The following is a 19,638-nucleotide window of genomic DNA, read 5'->3' on the forward strand; positions in this document are numbered from 1 at the left end:
AGTTCATCTGAGATTCTCTCAGGAGGAAATATTCTTTCCTCATCCATCCTATCAAGATCCCCAAGATCTTGTATGTATCAATAAAGCTGACACTTTCTCTTTGAAACCCCAATGAAAAGGAACCTAACCTGGCCAGTCATTCCTCATAAGACAGCCTTGTTCATTCCAGGTATTTTTCCACACTGAAAAATGATTTGCTGGAAAAGCGCAGCAAGTCAGGCAGCATCCAAGGAGCAGGAGAATCAACATTTCGGGCATAAACGAAGGGCTTATGCCTGAAACGTCGATTCTCCTGCTCCTTTGATGCTGCCTGACCTGCTGCGCTTTTCCAGCAACACATTTTTCAGCTCTGATCTCCAGCATCTGCAGTCCTCACTTTCTCCTAATTGTTCCACACTGTCAAAAATCACACAACACTAGGCTATAGTCCAACAGGGATAAAATCAACGAGGTAAAAACAATGACTGCAGATGCTGGAAACCAGATTCTGGATTAGTGGTGCTTGAAGAGCACAGCAGTTCAGGCAGCATCCAAGTAGCTTCGAAATCGACGTTTCGGACAAAAGCCCTTCATCAGGAATAAAGGCAGTGAGCCTGAAGCGTGGAGAGATAAGCTAGAGGAGGGTGGGGAGAAAGTAGCATAGAGTACAATGGGTGAGTGGGGGAGGGGATGAAGGTTATAGGTCAAGGAGGAGAGGGTGGAGTGGATAGATGGAAAAGAAGATAGGCAGATAGGACAAGTCCGGACAAGTCATGGGGACAGTTACTGAGCTGGAAGTTTAGAACTAGGGTGAGGTGGGGGAAGGGGAAATGAGGAAACTGTTGAAGTCCACACTGATGCCCTGGGGTTGAAGTGTTCCGAGGCGGAAGATGAGGCGTTCTTCCTCCAGGCATCTGGTGGTGAGGGAGCGGCGGTGAAGGAGGCCCAGGACCTCCATGTCCTCAGCAGAGTGGGAGGGGGAGCTGAAATGTTGGGCCACGGGGCGGTGTGGTTGATTGGTGCGGGTGTCCCGGAGATGTTCCCTAAAGCGCTCTGCTAGGAGGCGCCCAGTCTCCCCAATGTAGAGGAGACCGCATCGGGAGCAACGGATACAATAAATGATATTAGTGGATGTGCAAGTAAAACTTTGATGGATGTGGAAGGCTCCTTTAGGGCCTTGGATAGAGGTGAGGGAGGAGGTGTGGGCGCAGGTTTTACAGTTCCTGCGGTGGCAAGGGAAAGTGCCAGGATTGGAGGGTGGGTTGTTTGGGGGCATGGACCTGACCAGGTAGTCGCAGAGGGAACGGTCTTTGCGGATGGGGTGGGGAGGGAAATATATCCCTGGTAGTAGGGTCTGTTTGCAGGTGGCGGAAATGTTGGCGGATGATTTGGTTTATGCGAAGGTTGGTAGGGTGGAAGGTGAGCACCAGGGGCGTTCTGTCCTTGTTACGGTTGGAGGGGTGGGGTCTGAGGGCGGAGGTGCGGGATGTAGACGAGATGCGTTGGAGGGCATCTTTAACCACGTGGGAAGGGAAATTGCGGTCTCTAAAGAAGGAGGTCATCTGGTGTGTTCTGTGGGGGAACTAGTCCTTCTGGGAGCAGATCCGGCGGAGGCGGAGCAAGTGGGAATACGGGATGGCATTTTTGCAAGAGATAGGGTGGGAAGAGGTGTAATCCAGGTAGCTGTGGGAGTCGGTGGGTTTGTAAAAAATGTCAGTGTCAAGTCGGTCGTCATTAATGGAGATGGAAAGGTCCAGGAAGGGGAGGGAGGTGTCAGAGATGGTCCAGGTAAATTTAAGGTCAGGGTGGAATGTGTTGGTGAAGTTGATGAATTGCTCAACCTTCTCGCGGGAGCACGAGGTGGCGCCAATGCAGTCATCAATGTAGCGGAGGAAGAGGTGGGGAGTGGTGCCGGTGTAATTACGGAAGATCAACTGCTCTACGTAGCCAACAAAGAGACAGGCATAGCTGGGGCCCATACGTGTGCCCATGGCTACCCCTTTGGTCTGGAGGAAATGGGAGGATTCAAAGAAGAAATTGTTAAGGGTAAGGACCAGTTCGGCCAAACGAATGACAGTGTTCGCTGAAGGGTACTGTTGGGGACGTCTAGAGAGGAAAAAACGGAGGGCTTGGAGGCCCTGGTCATGGCGGATGGAGGTGTAGAGGGATTGGATATCCATGGTGAATATGAGGCGTTGGGGGCCGGGGAAACGGGAGTCTTGGAGGAGGTGGACAGGTTTAGTTGGAAGCACTAGCTTTTGGATCACCGCTCCTTCAAGTGGTTGTGGAGGACACAATTGTAAGACACAGAATTAATAGCTAAACTTTACATTGTGATGTAACTGAAATTATACATTGAAAAATACCTTGATTGTTTGGTGAGTTTTTCATCTATTAGAGTACCATGATAGTTTCACTTTTTTCATATGTAAATCACAAAACTTTTTTAAAAAAAGTCACATTCTCAGGTTAACTGTAACAATTGGTGTCAGCCAGATAATATGTTGAAGGTGTTAGCCCCCTGTGTTCCCAGTCTGTGCCATAATGTTTAGACTGATTCTAATCTAAAAAGTGAGTTAACAGAATCTTACATGGATTCATGCAGTTTTTGAGCAAAATACAATATAACTATGCAAGTACAAATTCATTCCACAAACTTATATGTATATGTGTGCATGTGGGTTTTTGTTTGTGTCTGTCTGTCTGTCTGTCTGTCAGTCAGGGGTGGGAGGTTGTGAGTGTGAGAGAGAGTGTATATATGTGTGTATATGAGTGTAGAGTGTATAAGTCTCTGAGAGGGTGCATGTGAGTGTGTGTGTGTCTGGAGTGGGGTGGTTGTGAGTGTCTGTGAGTGTAAAGTGGTCTACGTCTGTCAGAGGATGCATGTGTGAGAGAGTGTGTGTGTCTGTAGGAGTGTGAGTGTGTGTGTGTGTGTGTGTGTGTGTGTGGTGTGTGTGTAGTACAATGGTGGTCACCTGTAGCGATGGTAGGTCCCGGTTGAGGCTCTCCCTATGGGTATGGAACTTAGCAATCAGCCTCTGCTCGGCCACTTTTCACTGCTGCCTGCCCCCGCCTTGGAGGATGGTCACCTGAAGGTCCGAGGTTGAATGTCCTGGAACGCTGAAATGTTCCCCAACTGGGAGGGAACACTCCTGTCTATTGATTGTTGTGCGGTGCCCATTCATATTATCCACAATATAGTTTAGTTCTGTAATTATTCCTCTTTTAGGAAGGGAGCCAATACCATTGTTTGATTCATTTGTTCAATATTACAGATTTTGAAATGTATCACAAAGGTTTATGCCTCTAAAACATATCTAAAGGTTTTTATTTAATGTTTAAAATATTGCTACCTATTCACTTAAAACTTATTGATCTGTTTCCAACAATGCTATTCTCAGAGGAAAATATGTCGTTTATTTTTTCAAGACTTTGAATCTAGACACTTAATTGTACTACTCTGGAAATAATTAGATATGTGACTTATATTTTTCGATAAAAGTAGTTGCCCTTCATAAATTGAAACAAGTTAAATTGCTGTTAGCAATATACATGTTAATGGTTTATGTGCTGCATTCAATTATGAACCTTAAAGAAATTGTTGCAATGCTAATTCACCTTCTTGTCCCTAAATCAAATTTGGCCTTACATTGGCAAGGTTTATTGAAAGGAAATACGTCTACCAATGTGCAGCAGTTGAACGCAAGCTAGTAATTCAGGCACGTATAACCTGCTGTGTTTGTCCTTAGATACAAAAGGAGAAACAGAATCTATGCTTCTTTCGCAGCACAATCTTCTGCTTTGTGCATCCAAACCTTTTATACTGTGGGAAAATGAAGGGAAAAACTAAGCCAGAATTCAGCTTTAAATCTGAATAACACAACAGTTGATGGGGACTTGTGGATCAGAGTAAAGTTATCCTTTCTTCTTGCCAGTATTTTTCATCCTCTTTGGTATTATGTAGGTAACAGTTCATAGTACTATACAATGCATTTTATCAGAAGTAGCAACAAACTGTTATGAGTCTGAAGACTGTTAACAAGCTATCAAACCTCAGCCTGCCCTTAGCTAAAGCATTACCTTAATATTTTTATATTTCCAGTCCAAGTACTTTTGGGGGCACTTGAAGCTCTACTGTACTGCCCTGAGTAAGATTAGCTAACTGAGCTGAGGATTGGAAGACTGAGAATTGAATTTGGATGATTTGAATGTATGCTAACATTTTTGAAGCCATTGAATTTTTTTGAGTTGTGTTAATGGTTGCAGAGTTGCCAAGAGAATGTGCATGTTAGTGTAAAGGATTGATGGTAGTGCCTGTAATGTTGCTATCTCCTTAGCAACATTCAGCACTTTTGCTAAGAGAATATAATGTTGCTTTGTTGCTCTGAAGGTGGAGGCTGGTACAATTACAGCATTGAAAAGGCATCTGGATGGGTATATGAAAAGGAAGAGTTTAGATGGATGTGGGCCAAGTGCTGGCAAAAGGGGCTAGATTAATTTAGGATATCTGATCGGCATGGACGAGTTGGACTGAAAGGTCTGTTTCCGTGCTGTACATCTCTGTGACTCTAAGTGTGGCATAACTCCAGCTGGTAATGCTTGTAACATTTCTTCAAACAAGTAAGCAGGACTTGCCCAGCTCATTGTTGTGAAAATTTCACTCAATTAATCAGAAACTGAACCCTCAATTAACATTACAGAATTTCCCTTCTGTAAAAATACAACAACTATTTCACTTCTTTGGGACTCATTTTAAATATTTTCAGTTTAATTCCTTTTTAAACACTTAATGATCATTCATACAGCTTCTGCATTTCACTAATAAGTTGTAAGCAAATTTCTAGGAGCATAATTATAAACAAACAAGAAATAAAAATCACCTAAGCTGAAGTTTAAATATTGCAAAAGTCCACAAAAATTATCATTGAAGAAGAGAGTCACAATGTCAGTGCTCTGAATTATGAGACGATTTATTGATTGAACTTGGATTTTTTAGACTGCAAGGGATGATCTGAGAGGTGGTATTGGTCAGTGTGAGATAGTAAATTGGCAAAACCAGAAAATTCTTCAAAATTAGCTACTTCTGGCAGTAATACTGAAGACATGATCCAGTGCTAGCTGTGTCTCTAACCAAGCTGTTCCAATACAGATACCACACTGTTGTCTGTCTAGTAAGTTAGGAGAGTGATGGAATATACTTTCCACTTACCTGGATGGGTACAGCTCCACCACCTTAAACACAGTGACAACATGAGTTCATCTACAAGTTTCATTGCCAAACTCCTCCAACATTATCTTCCAAACATTTGATCTCTCCCACTTAGAAGAGCAAAGACAGCAGATGCATGGGGACACAACCACTTGCAAGTTTCCCTTCAAGCCACACACCAAACTGACTTGGAAAATGTTACTTGTAGGGGAGGCAATGGCCTAGTGGTATTATTGCTAGACTATTAATCTAGAGACTCTGGTAATATTCTCGGGACCTGGATTTGAATCCTACTGTGGCACATGGTGGAATTTAAATTCAAGTAAAGAAAAATCTGAATTAAGAGTCGAATGGTGACCATGAAACTGTTATGAATTGTCAAGAAAACTCAACCTGATTCGCTAATGTCTTATAGGGCAGGAAGCTGCCATTCTTACCTGGCCAGGCCTACATGTGATTCCAGATCCAGAGTAATGTGGTTGACTTTTAACAATTAAGAGACAGGCAATAAATGCTAGCCTAGCCAGTGATGTCCACATCCTGTAATAAATAAAACAAAAATTTCTGGAAATCCGTTCCTAACAGCACTGACAAAGCATCAACAGCAGTGATTGCAGAAGGCAATTAGCAACCACCGCAAAGGCATTTTGACTTGAGCAACAAATCCTGGCTTATCCAATGATGTTGACCTGCTGTGTAAAATTAGTAAAAATTAGCAGTTAGACAAACAGACCCCTGGTTCAAAAGAGTAAAAGATGATATTTGAGTGATTAGTAAGTTAGTTTCCTGTATGTGAAAAGTTCATGGAGTGACGGAATTGTGATGGAAGCTATTGGAGGCTGCAATGGCACGTAGGGGATGGGTGATGGATGTTAGAAGGAAAGTCTAGAATCTTTCTGCATGGTGGAATTAAGATCGGCCAAATTGTTGCCTTCATCCATAATTCGCAGAACAAATTCTTGATTGGAGCTATGAATCTCCGTGAAAAATCTCCTTTTAGTTTGGTTTTGGGTGGAACCCATGTGACTCATCGAGAGCATAAAAACTAGAAACTTGATTTTGGTTACACATTGCTCACGTGTCAGAGTCTATTTGCAGTGTTGTGGTGCATTTTTAAGGAAGCATAACTAAAGAGTACAGCGTTTGAAATCCAGAATTTGGTCTCCAAAAAAAACCCTGTTGTTCATTTGAGATGCAGATTTTCACTGCAATGTGAAACATAGAAACAGAAAATAGGAACAGGAATAGGCCACTCAGCCGTTTGAACTGGTTCCACCATTCAATATGATCATGGCAGATCTACACCCTGTTCATGCTTGCTTCCTATAACATTTGATCCATTTGACCCAAAGAAGTATATCTAAGTCTTTCTCTCAAAAAAATCAATAATTTGGCTTTAACTGTTTTCTGAGGCAGATAATTCTAGAAGCTCACAACTCTGAGTGAAGAAATTTTTCCTGATTCTCAGTCCTAAATGACTGACCCCAGATCCTTAAACTGTGACTCCTGGTTCTAGACTCCTCAGTCATCAGGAATATATGTTTACCTTGTGTAGTCCTGTTAGAATTTTATAGGTTTCTATGAGATCCCCCTCATTTTTCTAAATAATCTCCAATGAATATAGTCTTAACTGATCTAGTTTCTCTTCATACATCAGTCCTGCCATCACATGAATCAGTGTGGTAAACCCTCCTCAGCCAGAACATCGTTTCTCAATAATGAGACTAAAACTGCATGCAATACTGGGAATGGTCTCACTGTTCTGAAGAAGGGCACTGAATTCAACATTGTTTGTTTTCTTTCTGCAGATGTTACCAGCAATTTATGTTTTTGTTTGCTTCATTGGTAGCTGTTTGATAAAGAATTAAGTACAAATTTGTGTTTTCACGTTTCAATATTGGTATTTAATTCTATAAAACTGTAATTTGTTCAGTTTCATTTTATCTGTTCTTGTGTAACCTTTATTATTATGGCTTTTTTTTAAAAGGTTGTCCTTTGACAGAGCAAACTGGTGTCAAACCCAGTTGCTATGTGTCATACACTACACCAGTCAGTCCCACTCCTATTACAACCAATCTGGTAGAAAATACAAACAGCCCTGTTTGGGACCATCAACAGCAAACAAGGTATGTATTGAAATGTAACATCAGATTTTAAGAGAAATGAGGTAACTAGCAGTTGTGAAAATGATCCAAAATAAATTGACTAGTCTTGTGTTGTGTCACCAGGTTTTTTACTTGAAAATAAAACCTGGTTCAATAAGAATATAAGAAATAGAAAAATTAGACATTACACAACCCATTAAGCTTACCCTGCCATTCAGTACAATCATGACTGATCTTTAGACTCAACTCCACTTCCTTCCTGCTCCCCCGTGACTCGATTCTCTTGGAGAAAAAAAGAATGTCTCTGCCTTATATATGTTCAACAGTGGGCCAGCTACAATTCACAGGGATGCAATTTTCCAATATTTTACAACACTTTGAAGAAACTTCTCTTCGTTCTAGTCCTAAATAATTTGCTCCTTATCCTGAGACTGCTATTATGATCTAAATTCCCTAGGCAGGGGAGAAGATCTTTCAAGGTCTGCCTTTTAAATGCCTTCAGAATCTTTGCGTACTTTCAATAGGGCTAGATTTTGTTTTTCCTTATGATCCATCTTTAAACAATTTCAGTGGGACTGAGATTTTTCTGGTTGTTTTGTAGTGTTCAGCTGAAGCTGCTGAGACATGAAGTCATTTATATAACACTTTCAGCATTCCATTTCTAGCTATCCAGTTGTTCGCAGAGAATTGTCAGAAATGGCTTCTCTTCATCCTCCATCAGTGTTGCCTCAAGAATCCATTCTTAAGCCCCCTCATCTCTTACAGGCTGTCTCTTGGCAAAGTCATCCAAAGTTACATCAAATGTCATATGTGCACTTAAAGCATCCAGTTCTACCTCACCACCATCTTTCTTGATCCTACCATTGCTTTTGATTTATCACACTGCTTGTCTGACATTCAGTTCTGCATGTGCAAGAATTTCTTTCAACTAAATATTGTTAACTAATTTTAATGTTTAAAGTGGCTTTTATTTGTGCAACTGCAGGCTGGCCAAAGAATTGTTACTGGATCCACAGCAAACTCTGGTTTTTAAAGTGTGGCATAAAGCAGGTAACTACTATAAAACGTAATTTATTCTGCTTATTTGTTTATGTTAAGATTCCATTTCTTTAAAACTTAATCTACAAAATGTATCCACAGAATGCAAAAAATAGGCATGGTGCAGAATAGAAACTAATAAATAAATTAATATTTATTTTCAATCTTTAATGTACATAATCAGAACAGGCTGAACTCTAATATATGTTGTAAAACTGAGTCGATGTAGAATGCTACACATAATTACCTTAAATGAATCACATGTATACAAGCATTCTAAAGCAAATTTTAGATGATAATCTGATCGTAAACTGGAAAGAAAATGGGAAAATGAAAAATGATTCATTTAATAAACAAATAAAAGAAAGTAGCTTAAAAAAACTTGTGCCAAATTGGGAAACAGCATAGCCAAACAACAATGAGAGATTTCATTTCCAGTCATTCCAAGTCAGAAAACCATAGTTATTCTCTGTTGATTATAGCTGATCTCAGCTGAGTGGTGCACTGAAATGGTACTCTTGACCGTGAACATATCTCAACTCATGCAGGAGCAAATCAGTCATAACTAATCACTATACAGTGACCCTTGCTGGAAAGTACATGTGGGCGTCAAGTGAGAATATGGTCGGGCTCCACTGTAGTGTGCTCTCAATGGCTATTTTGCCTACAAATAGTCCCATTCTGATTGAAAGTTTGCAAAGATTCTTGATGGCTTCTGGAGCTGTGGAATTTCAAGGACATAAATCGGAAAGGAGAAAAAAGTTGAACTTAATTTATAATTTTTAAGATTTCATATAATGTGAGAACACTGTTAATCTTAAAAGTCCTTGGAAGTGGCTATTAGTGTGTGAGATTTTTAAAATAAAGATGAGGTTAAAGGCAAGTTAATATTATCTAATAGCAATTTGGCAAGTCGGTACTATCTAGCTGTATCTTTATAAATGATTCACAGAAAAGGAGAGCCTAAGGTTAAATGACTTGCTTGTGATGCACCTTGAATCATGAGGAAGAAAGAGTTCTTTCTATGGTCAGTGACAGTGCGATAAAATGTAAATAGTAAAGTCATGTCATCACATCACTCCATTATCATGTTCTATTAAATATTTTGTTTTATGTCCTAGCTATTGATCGGGTTGTAGGGTTTGCATCTGTAGATCTTTCTGCTTTATTATCTGGATTTCTATGCATATGTGGTTGGTACAATATCACTGACTTTAGTGGTCACTGCCAAGGACAACTTAAAGTAGCAATCACTCCTTTGGAAAATATCCATCACCTAAGAGGGAGAAGATGGACCCAAACACACAAACTACCAGCAGTTTCTGTAAGTACTTTTTGAAATGATTTTGTGGCACAAATAAATGCTTTGATTCTGAAGGTATGGATTAAGAATTCTGTTTTCTTTAAGCTTCATGACTGTGAGGCTACACAACAGTCCAACAGATGCTGCATATCAAGCACTTTGAATTAGCTATGGGATCATTTATGTCAACTGATGGGTGTGGTGGATTAGAAGATGCACCATCCACAGTGTAGTGATCTCTCAGTACTGCATTGAGAGGTCAATCTCTGCAGTGGGACTTTAAACCTATAACATTCTGATTCTAAGGCAAGCATGCCGCCACCTGAGTTAACCTGACATAGAAAATTGGAGCAGGAGTAGGCCATTTGGCCCTTCAAGCCTGCTTAGCCATTCATTATGATCATGACGAATCATCCAACCCAATTGCCTGTTTTTACTGTTTTTCCAATATCCTTTCATCCCTTTAGCCCCAGATGCTATATTCAACTGCTTCTTGAAATTGTGTAGTATTCTGGCCTCGATTGCTTTCTGTGATTGTAAATTTCGCAAACTTACTGTAGTGGTTGTAACAAGGTCGGCCAGGTAGGCATCATAGAATGTGAGTTCCCTGATTGGGGCTGTTAAACTAGGTCAATAAGAGAACCCTGGCTGATAGATATAGAGAAGCATGTCAAAGGTTCTGTTCACTCAGAGCTGGCTCATGGGAATGCTGGATCAGTGTCAAGGACTCTCCACATGTAAATAAAGGGTGACTTGGTGATGGACACTGGCCTCTGCAGAGTTATTTCGCTTACCGCTCTCTGAGGAAGAAATGTCTCCTCCTCTCAGTCCTAAGTGGTTTACTCCATATCCTTAGACTGTCATCCCTAGTTCTGGACTCCTTGGCCAATCAGAAACCTAACTGCAGCATCCAGCCTGTTGGAATTTTATAGGTTTCTGTGAGATCCCTGCTCATTCTTAACTCCAGCAGATATAATCCTAAACGATTAAACTCCTCCTCAAATGTCAGTTCTGCTATCCCATGGTAAACTTTCGCTGCATGCCCGCTACAACAAGAACATTCTTCCTCAAATAAGAAACCAGAACTGCACACAGTTTTCAAGGTGTGATCTCACTAAGCTCCTGTATAATTGCAGAAGACCTCCCTATACTCAAATCCTCATGCTGTGAAGGCCAGGGTACCATTTGAATTCTTTCCTGTATGCTGCACATCCTAACATTAGTAGTGAAGAGAACAAAACTAATACGGATTCCTGTGAATTTTCTCTATTGGCTAGCCATCAAGCATGACAGCTGCCCTAAAGAAAAATCCAAAAGCAGGAATCATCCAACTAATAACTGTCTAACAAAATACAACCTTGCTAAGCAGGCTTTGATGTGGTATTTGGTCAAAGCTTTTTGAAAGCACAGATGCAGAGTCAACTGATTTTCTTTTGTCAGCCAAGTCTCCACATTTTTTAAAAACATATTTAATTGAACTGCTAAAAATGAATTTCTGTTTTCAAGAGTCACTGTTGAGATTCTTAAATGACATAGACCTTTTGGAGATATCCTCATAGTCATATCCAGCAACTTGTGTTTATGCACCACGTTTAATGTAATAAAACAATCAAAGCACTTCACAGGGACATTATAAATCAAAATTTGAGACTGAGCCACATAAGGTGATATTACACTAAAAGTGGTTAAACGTTTGACCAAAGAGAAGTTTCAATGATTGTCACAAAAGAAAGAAAGAGAGGTGGAGGAAATTTCAGGGCTTGGGGCCGAGAAGGCATTGGTTCTCTGTTTGGATAAAAATGATATGCAAGGTTTTGGGGAAACAGGAAATTGGTACCAGGTAAAAGTGCTCATTTGAACAACTATGATGGGCTAAATGGCCTCCTTCTACGCTGTAAAACTCTTGTGATTTTATATGTAATGAATGGCACAGTCACCAATGGTGGATCAATTAAAATCAAGGATATTACAGAGGGCAGAGATGTTTGAGTACACGTGCTTAAGGGCAGATGCTTGGAAGATAAGCAAACAATTGTTAGAGTATTAAAATTGAGTCATTGCTAGAATGGAGATGATGTTAGTTACCAAGCATCTGTGATGGGTGGACAAGACTTGGCCTGAGTAAGGGCACAAGGAGCAAATGGCTTTGCATTTATAAAGAGTAGCAAGCAAGACAATAGTAGTAGAAGTTGTTGCCATAGTTCCCAAGAACCATAGTGCTGCTCTGTCATTAGAGAGAGTGACAATTGGCAATTTAACCTGATATCACACCTTCGACAAGGCGAGAGGTTGAGAAGAAGGGGCCTTCCTGAAAACCTCGGCCTGTGCAGGATTTGAACGTGCGTTGCAAATCAGCTTGTCCAGCCGACTCTTTATAAGAGATGAGCCAGGAATGCATTACAATAAATGTCTAATAGTAACAATGCACAAGGGGTACAGCGGCAGCTGAGATGTGATGAGGGTGAAATTGGGCGTTGTTACAGCAGTTAAAACAGGCAGGTAAAGAATGGGAGAAGAGGCTTGACAGGATAAACACTGAGAAGATGTCTCCCCTCATGGAAGAGGCTAGGATTACAAGGCAAAGCCCCCAGTAAAGGGGTGTCAATTTAAGACTTTGATAAGAAGGAACTTCCTCTCTCGGGATTGAGTCTTTTGAACTCCTTGTGGTGGGGGCAGAATCCTTGTGTATATTTAAGGCTGAGTCTTGGTCAGTAGGGGAGTCAAGGGTTATGGGGAAAAATTAGAAAGGTGAACCTGAAGAATTTTGGATCAGTCATGATCCTATTGACTGGTGGAGCAGGCTGGAGGGGCCAAACAGCCTACTCTTATCCTTTTGTCTTATGGTCTTATAGAATGTGGCCAGAATTCTGTCTCTGGGTCAGATATGTTTGAGAATGTTGCAAATAGCCTTAAACAGTGTTCAGGTTTTATGAGCATTCTATTTTTGTTCAGTATTTGATCCATCTAGTTTTGACAGGTTTTGAATAATAACTAATTTAAAGATCTTGTCCTGCTATCCTGTGTGATTCACTAAGGAATTGAAAACTCAGCTCTGACAATTACTGTATTCTGAATAATCATCAGTACATGATCTGTATAAAAGTTAAAGCTAGTTGATTGTTTGTGGTAAAATTGTTCCATTGCAAAAGGCTGTTTTAATGGGTTCTATAGCCAGATGTGGGAGGAAGGTTTACATTCTGACTGACCCATTTCTACTTTTTCTCCCAAAGGAATTGAAGTAGTATTTATGTTTTTCCTCTGTAAAATGATTGATGCCTTACAGCTAATGTCACTTTTTGAAATATAGCCACCTAGTTAGGGCATTTTTCTCCATTCTTTTGAGATTCATTTTCCTAATTATGAGGTTTTTGATGTGGAGGTGCTGGTGTTGGACTGGCGTGGACAGGGTCAAAAATCACATGGCACCAAGTTATAGTCCAACCCATTTATTTGAAATCACAAGCTTTCAAAGTGCTGTCCCTTCGCCTGACATCACTAATTGCCCTGCAGAAGGTGGTGATGTCCTGCTATTTTGAACTACTGCAGCCCTGGGATGTAGCAAAATCCATGGTACTGTTGTGAAGGGAGTTTCAAGATTTTGAGCTAGTGACAATGAAAGAACAATGATATCATTTCAAGTCAGGATGGTGTCTGACTTGAAGGAAATTTGCAATTTGTGATATGCCTGGCACCTACTGCCATTGCTCTTCGAGGTTTCTTTTTATTCACATGTGAGATGTGGGCATTGCTGGCTGGCCAGCAATTATTGCCTGTTCCTCATTGCCCTTGAGAAGGTGATGATGAGCTTCCTTCTTGAATCGTTGCAGTCCATGTGCTATGCGTTATACACAATGCTCTGAGGGAGTGACAGAGAAGGAATGGCAATATATTTCCAAGTCAGGATGGTGAGTGGTTTGGAGGGGAATTTGCAGGTGGTGGTGTTTCAGTGTATCTGCTGCCCATGTCTTTAATGGAATTCCAGGTGTAAGTGGTCTTGGATTTAGAAGATGCTGTCTGAGGATCTTCGGTGAATTTCTGCAGTGCTTCTTGTAGATGGTACACACTGCTATTACTGTGCATCAGTGGTGAAGGGAGTGGGTGCTTGTGGATGTGGTGTCTAGCAGGTAGGCTGCTTTGTCCTAAATGGTACCAAGCTTCTTGAATGTTGTGGGAGTTGCACTCATCCAGGCAAGTAAGGAGTATTCCATCATTCTTCTGACTTGCATCGAAAAGTGTGGCGCTGGAAAAGCACAGCAGAGTCGATGATTCGGGCATAAGCCCTTCAACAGGAATGTGAGGGGTAGGAGGCGTAGCTGAGAGATAAATAGGAAGGTGGGTGTGGGGGCAAGGTAGTTTGGAAAGCAATAGGTAGAGTGGGGTGATGGTGATAGGTCGGAGGGGAGGGTGGATTGGATAGGTGGGAACAAAGATGGACTGGTTGGACAGTTCAAGAGGGCGATGCAGAGTTGGATGATTGGATCTGAGATGAAGTTGGGGGAGCAGAGATCAGGAAACTTGTAAAGTCAACGTTGATGCCATGTGTTTGGAGGGTCACAAGGTGGAAGATAAGAGGTTCTTCCTCCAGTCGTCAGGTGGCTTGGATTTGGCAATGGAGAAGGCTTAGGACTTGCATATCCTTGGTGGAGTGGGAGGAGCAGTTGAAGTGGTTGACCACAGGGTTGTGGGGTTGTTTGGCGTGTCAGTCCTAGAAATGTTCCCTGAAACATTCTGCTTGTTGGTGTCCTGTCTCCCCAGTGTAGAGGAGACCAAATTGAGAGCAATGGACACAGCAGATGAGGTGTTTGGATGTACAGTAAAATCTCTGCCAGATGTGAAAGGATCCTTTGGGGCCTTGGATGGAGCTGAGGGGCGGGGTAGATGTAGGCACAGGTTTTATACTTCTTGCGACAGCACCACCCTCTTGAACTGTCCTATCTGTCCTTCTGCCTTCCCATCTATCCACTCCACCGTCCCCTCCAACCTATAATCATCAGTTCCCACCTGCATCTACCCATCACCCTCCCAACTATCTTTCTCCCCACCCCCCACCCGCTAATTTATCTCAGCCCCCATTTCCCCGCCCACTGCCAGCCCCACATTGCTGATGAAGGGATTTTGCATGAAACATGAACTCTCCTGCTCTTCAGATGCTGGATGGCCTGCTGTGCTTTTCCAATGCCACATTTTTTGAGTCTGATCTCCAGCATGTGCAGTCCTTATATTCCTATGTGCCTTGTGTCTTGTAGATAGTAAATAGGCTTTGAGCAGTCAGGAGGTTGAGTTATTGCCACAATATTCTGATGCTCTGACCTGCTCTTGTAGCCACTGTGTTTATATGGCGAGTACTGTTGAGTTTCTGGTTAATGGTAACCCAAACCTTGATAGAATGGGATTCAGTAATGGTAATGCCATTGCATATCAAAGGGCAATGGTTGGCTTGTCACTTATTGGCCTGCCATTTCTGTAATGCAAATGTTATTTGCCACTTGTCAGCCCAAACCTGGGTGAATATTGTCCAGATCTTTGCATTTGAACATGGACTGCTTCATATCATGAGGATTCTCACATGGTGCTGAACATGGTGCAATCATCATTAAATGTCCTCACTTCTGACCTTATGGTGGAGGGGATGTCGTGAATGAAGCAACTGATGATATTTGGGCCTAGAACACTTCTCTGAGGAAGTCCTGTAGAGGTGTCCTGGAACTTAGATCCAACAACTGTAACCATCTTACAATGTGCCAGGTATGACTCCAACCAGTGGAAAGTTTGCCCCCAATACCTATTGATTCCAGTTTTGCTAGGGCTCCTTGATGCCACACTCAGTCGCATACCACCTTGATATCAAGGGGTTGTCACTCTCCCCTCACATTGAATACTGACATTTTTGAAGCTGTGGACCATGTTGTCCTGTGTGGTAGCTTCACCAGGTTTTTAGTTATGTTTAGTTCGACACCTAGCATGCTCTTCTATATTCTCCATTGAACTCAGGTTGATCTCCTGGCTTGATGGTATAGGTTGAGTGGGGAATATGCCAGGCCATGAGGTTAGAGATTGTGGTGGAGTACAATTCTGCTGTTGATGGTCCACAATGCCTCAAGGATGCCCAGTCTATTTATCCTATCCATGCCCCTCATGGTTTTGTAAACCTCTATTAGGTCACCCCTCAACCTTTGACGCTCCAGGGAAAACAGCCCCAGCCTGTTCAGCCTTTCCCTATAACTCAAATCCTCCAACCCTGGCAACATCCTTGTACAAAGTTAAAAATCTCACAACACCAGGTTATAGTCCAACCAGTTTAATTGAAAGCACACTAGCTTTCGGAGCGTCGCTCCTTCATCAGGTGGTAGTGAATCCTTGTAAATCTTTTCTGAACCCTTTCAAATTTCACAACATCCTTCCTATAGGAAGGAGACCAGAATTGCATGCAATATTCCAACAGTGGCCTAACCAATGTCCTGTACAGCCACAACATGACATTCCAACTCCTGTACTCAATACCAATAAAAGAAAGCATACCAAACGCCTTCTTCGCTATCCTATCTACCTGCGACTCCACTATCAAGGGGCTATGAAACTGTAATCCAAAGTTTGTTTGTTCAGCAACACTCCCTAGGACCTTACCATTAAGTGTATAAGTCCTTTTTAGATTTGCTTTCCTAAATGCAGCACCTCGATTATGTCAGGCTGTTGCTTGATTAGTCTGAGAAACAGCTCTCAATTTTGGTCCTGGCCCCAGATGTTAGTATGGATGACTTTTGTAGGGTCAACAGTGCTGTTTGTGCCATTTCTATTTCAGTGTCTAAGTCAATGCCAGGTGGTCCATCTAATTTCATTTCTTTAAATAGATTTTTAATTCCTGATTTTGTTTTTAATTGAATTCAAATTCCACCATCTGCCATGGCAAGATTCCAACTCTGGTCCCCAGAACATTTGTTGAGGGTCTGGGATTAATAGTCCAGCAATAAGGCACTAGGCCAATGCCTCCCCACATGATGAAATGGGGATCAACTTGAGAACCAGAGGACTTCAGGCAAACTGGACAACGTTCATTTATTTAATTCACATGTATGGAAGGAAGCCTTACAGTCAAGTTTAAAGCTCATTCTGGTGGGTCACAGAACACCTTCAAGATTTATAATACAGATTATAGCAAATATTTAGAAGCTCCCATGCTTCAATCTTTATTTTCTCACAATCTTTCATTGGCATTGTCTGTTCTTTTTGCCAAGGCCTCTGATAGTATGACTTCTCCTCTGCTGACCTTGATAGTCTCAATGTCTCACTTGTTATTCATTTTTCTGTGCATTTGTAGCTCCCACATGCTTTGCTAGTTTTTCTTATTGCTGACTATATGACTAAAGCTTTAATCCTTAACTAATTTAACTTACACATTGTGGTGTGCCATACATCAACTGCCTTTATCCTTCAAGATGGTAGAAATCACGCATTTGGAAGATTGACCTCTAATAACCGCAACCATCTTCTTTTGAATTAGGTTTGACTTCAACCACCACCGCGTACTTCCTTTCCTTCCCATAGACTCAAGTTTTGCTAGGTCTCTTTGATGATACACTCTTTAAAATGCTGCCTTGATATCAAGGGCAGTTATCCTCACATTGACTCTAGAATTCAACACTCTTGCCCATTCAAAGTCTGTGAGAAGATTTGTAGCTCAGGTGCTCGTTGTTGTGGTTCTGTTCGCCGAGCTGGGAATTTGTGTTGCAGACGTTTCGTCCCCTGTCTAGGTGACATCCTCAGTGCTTGGGAGCCTCCTGTGAAGCGCTTCTGTGATGTTCCCTTCGGCATTTATAGTGGTTTGAATCTGCCGCTTCCGGTTGTCAGTTCCAGCTGTCCGCTGCAGTGGTCAGTATATTAGGTCCAGGTCGATGTGCTTATTGATTGAATCTGTGGATGAGTGCCATGCCTCTAGGAATTCCCTGGCTGTTCTCTGTTTGGCTTGTCCTATAATAGTAGTGCTGTCCCAGTCGAATTCAGCCACTCTCAGACAACAACTCAGGAATAAAAGAATGACTAGGGTAGGAATAGGTCCAGTCAAGGATAGTAGTGGGAAGTTGCGTGTGGAGGCCGAAGAGATTGGGGAGACACTGAATGAATACTTTTTGTCAGTATTCACTCAGGAATAAGACATTGTTGCCAATGTGAATATTGAGTCGCAATTAATTAGAATGGATGGCTTTGAGGTATGTAGGAAAGAGGTGTTGGAAATTCTGGAAAGGGTGAAAATAGATAAGTCCCCTGGGCCTGATGGCATTTATCCTAGGATTCTCTGGGAAGCAAGGGAGGAGATTGCAGAGTCATTGGCCTTGATTTTTATGTCCTCGTTGTCTACAGGTATAGTGCCAGAAGACTGGAGGATAGCAAATGTGGTTCCCTTGTTCAAGAAGGGGAGTAGGGATAACCCTAGTAACTATAGGCCGGTGAGTCTCACTTCTGTTGTGGACAAAGTCTGAGAGAGAATTGTAAGGGATAGGATTTATGAACATCTGGATAGGAATAATGTGATCAAGGATAGTCAGCATGGTTTTGTGAAGGGCAGGTCGTGCCTCACAAACCTTATTGAATTCTTTGAGAAGGTGACTAAGGAGGTGGACGAGGGTAAAGCGGTAGAAGTGGTGTATATGGATTTAGTAAGGCGTTTGATAAGGTTCCCCATGGTAGGCTACTGCAAAAAATATGGAGATATGGCATTGTGGGTGAGTTGGAGGTTTGGATTAGGAATTGGCTGGCTGGAAGAAGACAGAGGGTAGTAGTTGATGGCAAAGGTTCATCTTGGAGTGCAGTTACTAGCGGTGTTCCGCAAGGATCTGTTTTGGGACCATTGCTGTTTGTCATTTTTATAAATGACCTGGAGGAGGGTCTAGAAGGTTGGGTGAGCAAGTTTGCGGATGATATGAAAGTCGGTGGAGTTGTTGACAGTGAGGAAGGATGTGTCAAGTTACAGCGGGATATAGATAAGCTGCAGAGCTGGGCAGAAAGGTGGCAAATGGAGTTCAATGTGGGTAAGTGTGAGGTGATTCACTTTAATATGAGTAACAAAAAGATGGGGTACTGGGCTAATGGTCGGATACTTGGTAGTGTGGATGAGCAGAGGGATCTTGGTGTCCATGTACACAGATCTCTGAAAGTTGCCACCCAGGTAAATAGTGCTGTGAAGAAGGCATATGGCGTACTGGCTTTTATTGGTAGAGGAATTGAGTTCTGGAGTCCTGAGGTCATGTTGCAGTTGTATAAGACTCTGGTGCGGCCGCATCTGGAGTATTGTGTGCAGTTTTGGTCGCCATACTGTAGGAAGGATGTGGAGGCACTGGAACGGGTGCAGAGGAGGTTTACCAGGATGTTGCCTGGTATGGTAGGAAGATCGTATGAGGAAAGGCTGAGGCACTTGGGGCTGTTTTCTTTGGAGAAAAGAAGGTTTAGGGGTGACTTGATAGAGGTGTACAAGATGATTAGGGATTTAGATAGGGTTGACCATGAGAACCTTTTTCCGCGTATGAAGTCAGCTATTACGAGGGGGCATAGCTTTAAATTAAGGGGTGGTAGGTATAGGACAGATGTTAGGGGTAGATTCTTTACTCAGCGAGTCGTGAGTTCATGGAATGCCCTGCCAGTAGCAGTGGTGGACTCTCCCTCTTTATGGGCATTTAAACGGGCATTGGATAGGCATATGGAGGATAGTGGGCTAGTGTAGGTTAGGTGGGCTTGGATTGGCGCAACATTGAGGGCCAAAGGGCCTGTACTGCGCTGTATTTTTCTATGTTCTATGTTCTAACTCACCAGAACGAAGGACCCAGTACCCAGCATGAGCAAAACCAATGTAGTGTACAAAATCCCATGCAAGGACTGCATAAACACTACATAGGACAAACAGGAAGACAGCTAATGATCCGCATCCATGAACACCAACTAGCCACGAAACGACACGACCAGCTATCCTTAGTAGCCACACACGCAGATGACAAGCAACATGAATTCGACTAGGA

At 42.1% G+C, this 19,638-nt stretch overlaps 1 protein-coding gene across 5 annotated transcripts in view; it reads left to right on the forward strand.

Annotated features, from left to right (window-relative positions):
• Positions 1 to 19,638, forward strand: part of c2cd3 (C2 domain containing 3 centriole elongation regulator) — a 171,155-nt gene that overhangs the window by 98,128 nt on the left and 53,389 nt on the right. For all 5 annotated transcript variants that reach the window (XM_072577058.1, XM_072577056.1, XM_072577057.1 and 2 more), the window contains 3 exons: positions 7,176 to 7,314; positions 8,279 to 8,343; positions 9,453 to 9,655. In XM_072577058.1, coding sequence (XP_072433159.1) covers positions 7,176 to 7,314; positions 8,279 to 8,343; positions 9,453 to 9,655 — 407 coding nt within the window. The remainder of the gene's footprint in view (positions 1 to 7,175; positions 7,315 to 8,278; positions 8,344 to 9,452; positions 9,656 to 19,638) is intronic.

The sequence above is a fragment of the Chiloscyllium punctatum genome, chromosome 9, assembly GCF_047496795.1.
Source record: "Chiloscyllium punctatum isolate Juve2018m chromosome 9, sChiPun1.3, whole genome shotgun sequence".
In the NCBI taxonomy this organism is placed as follows: Eukaryota; Metazoa; Chordata; class Chondrichthyes; order Orectolobiformes; family Hemiscylliidae; genus Chiloscyllium; species Chiloscyllium punctatum.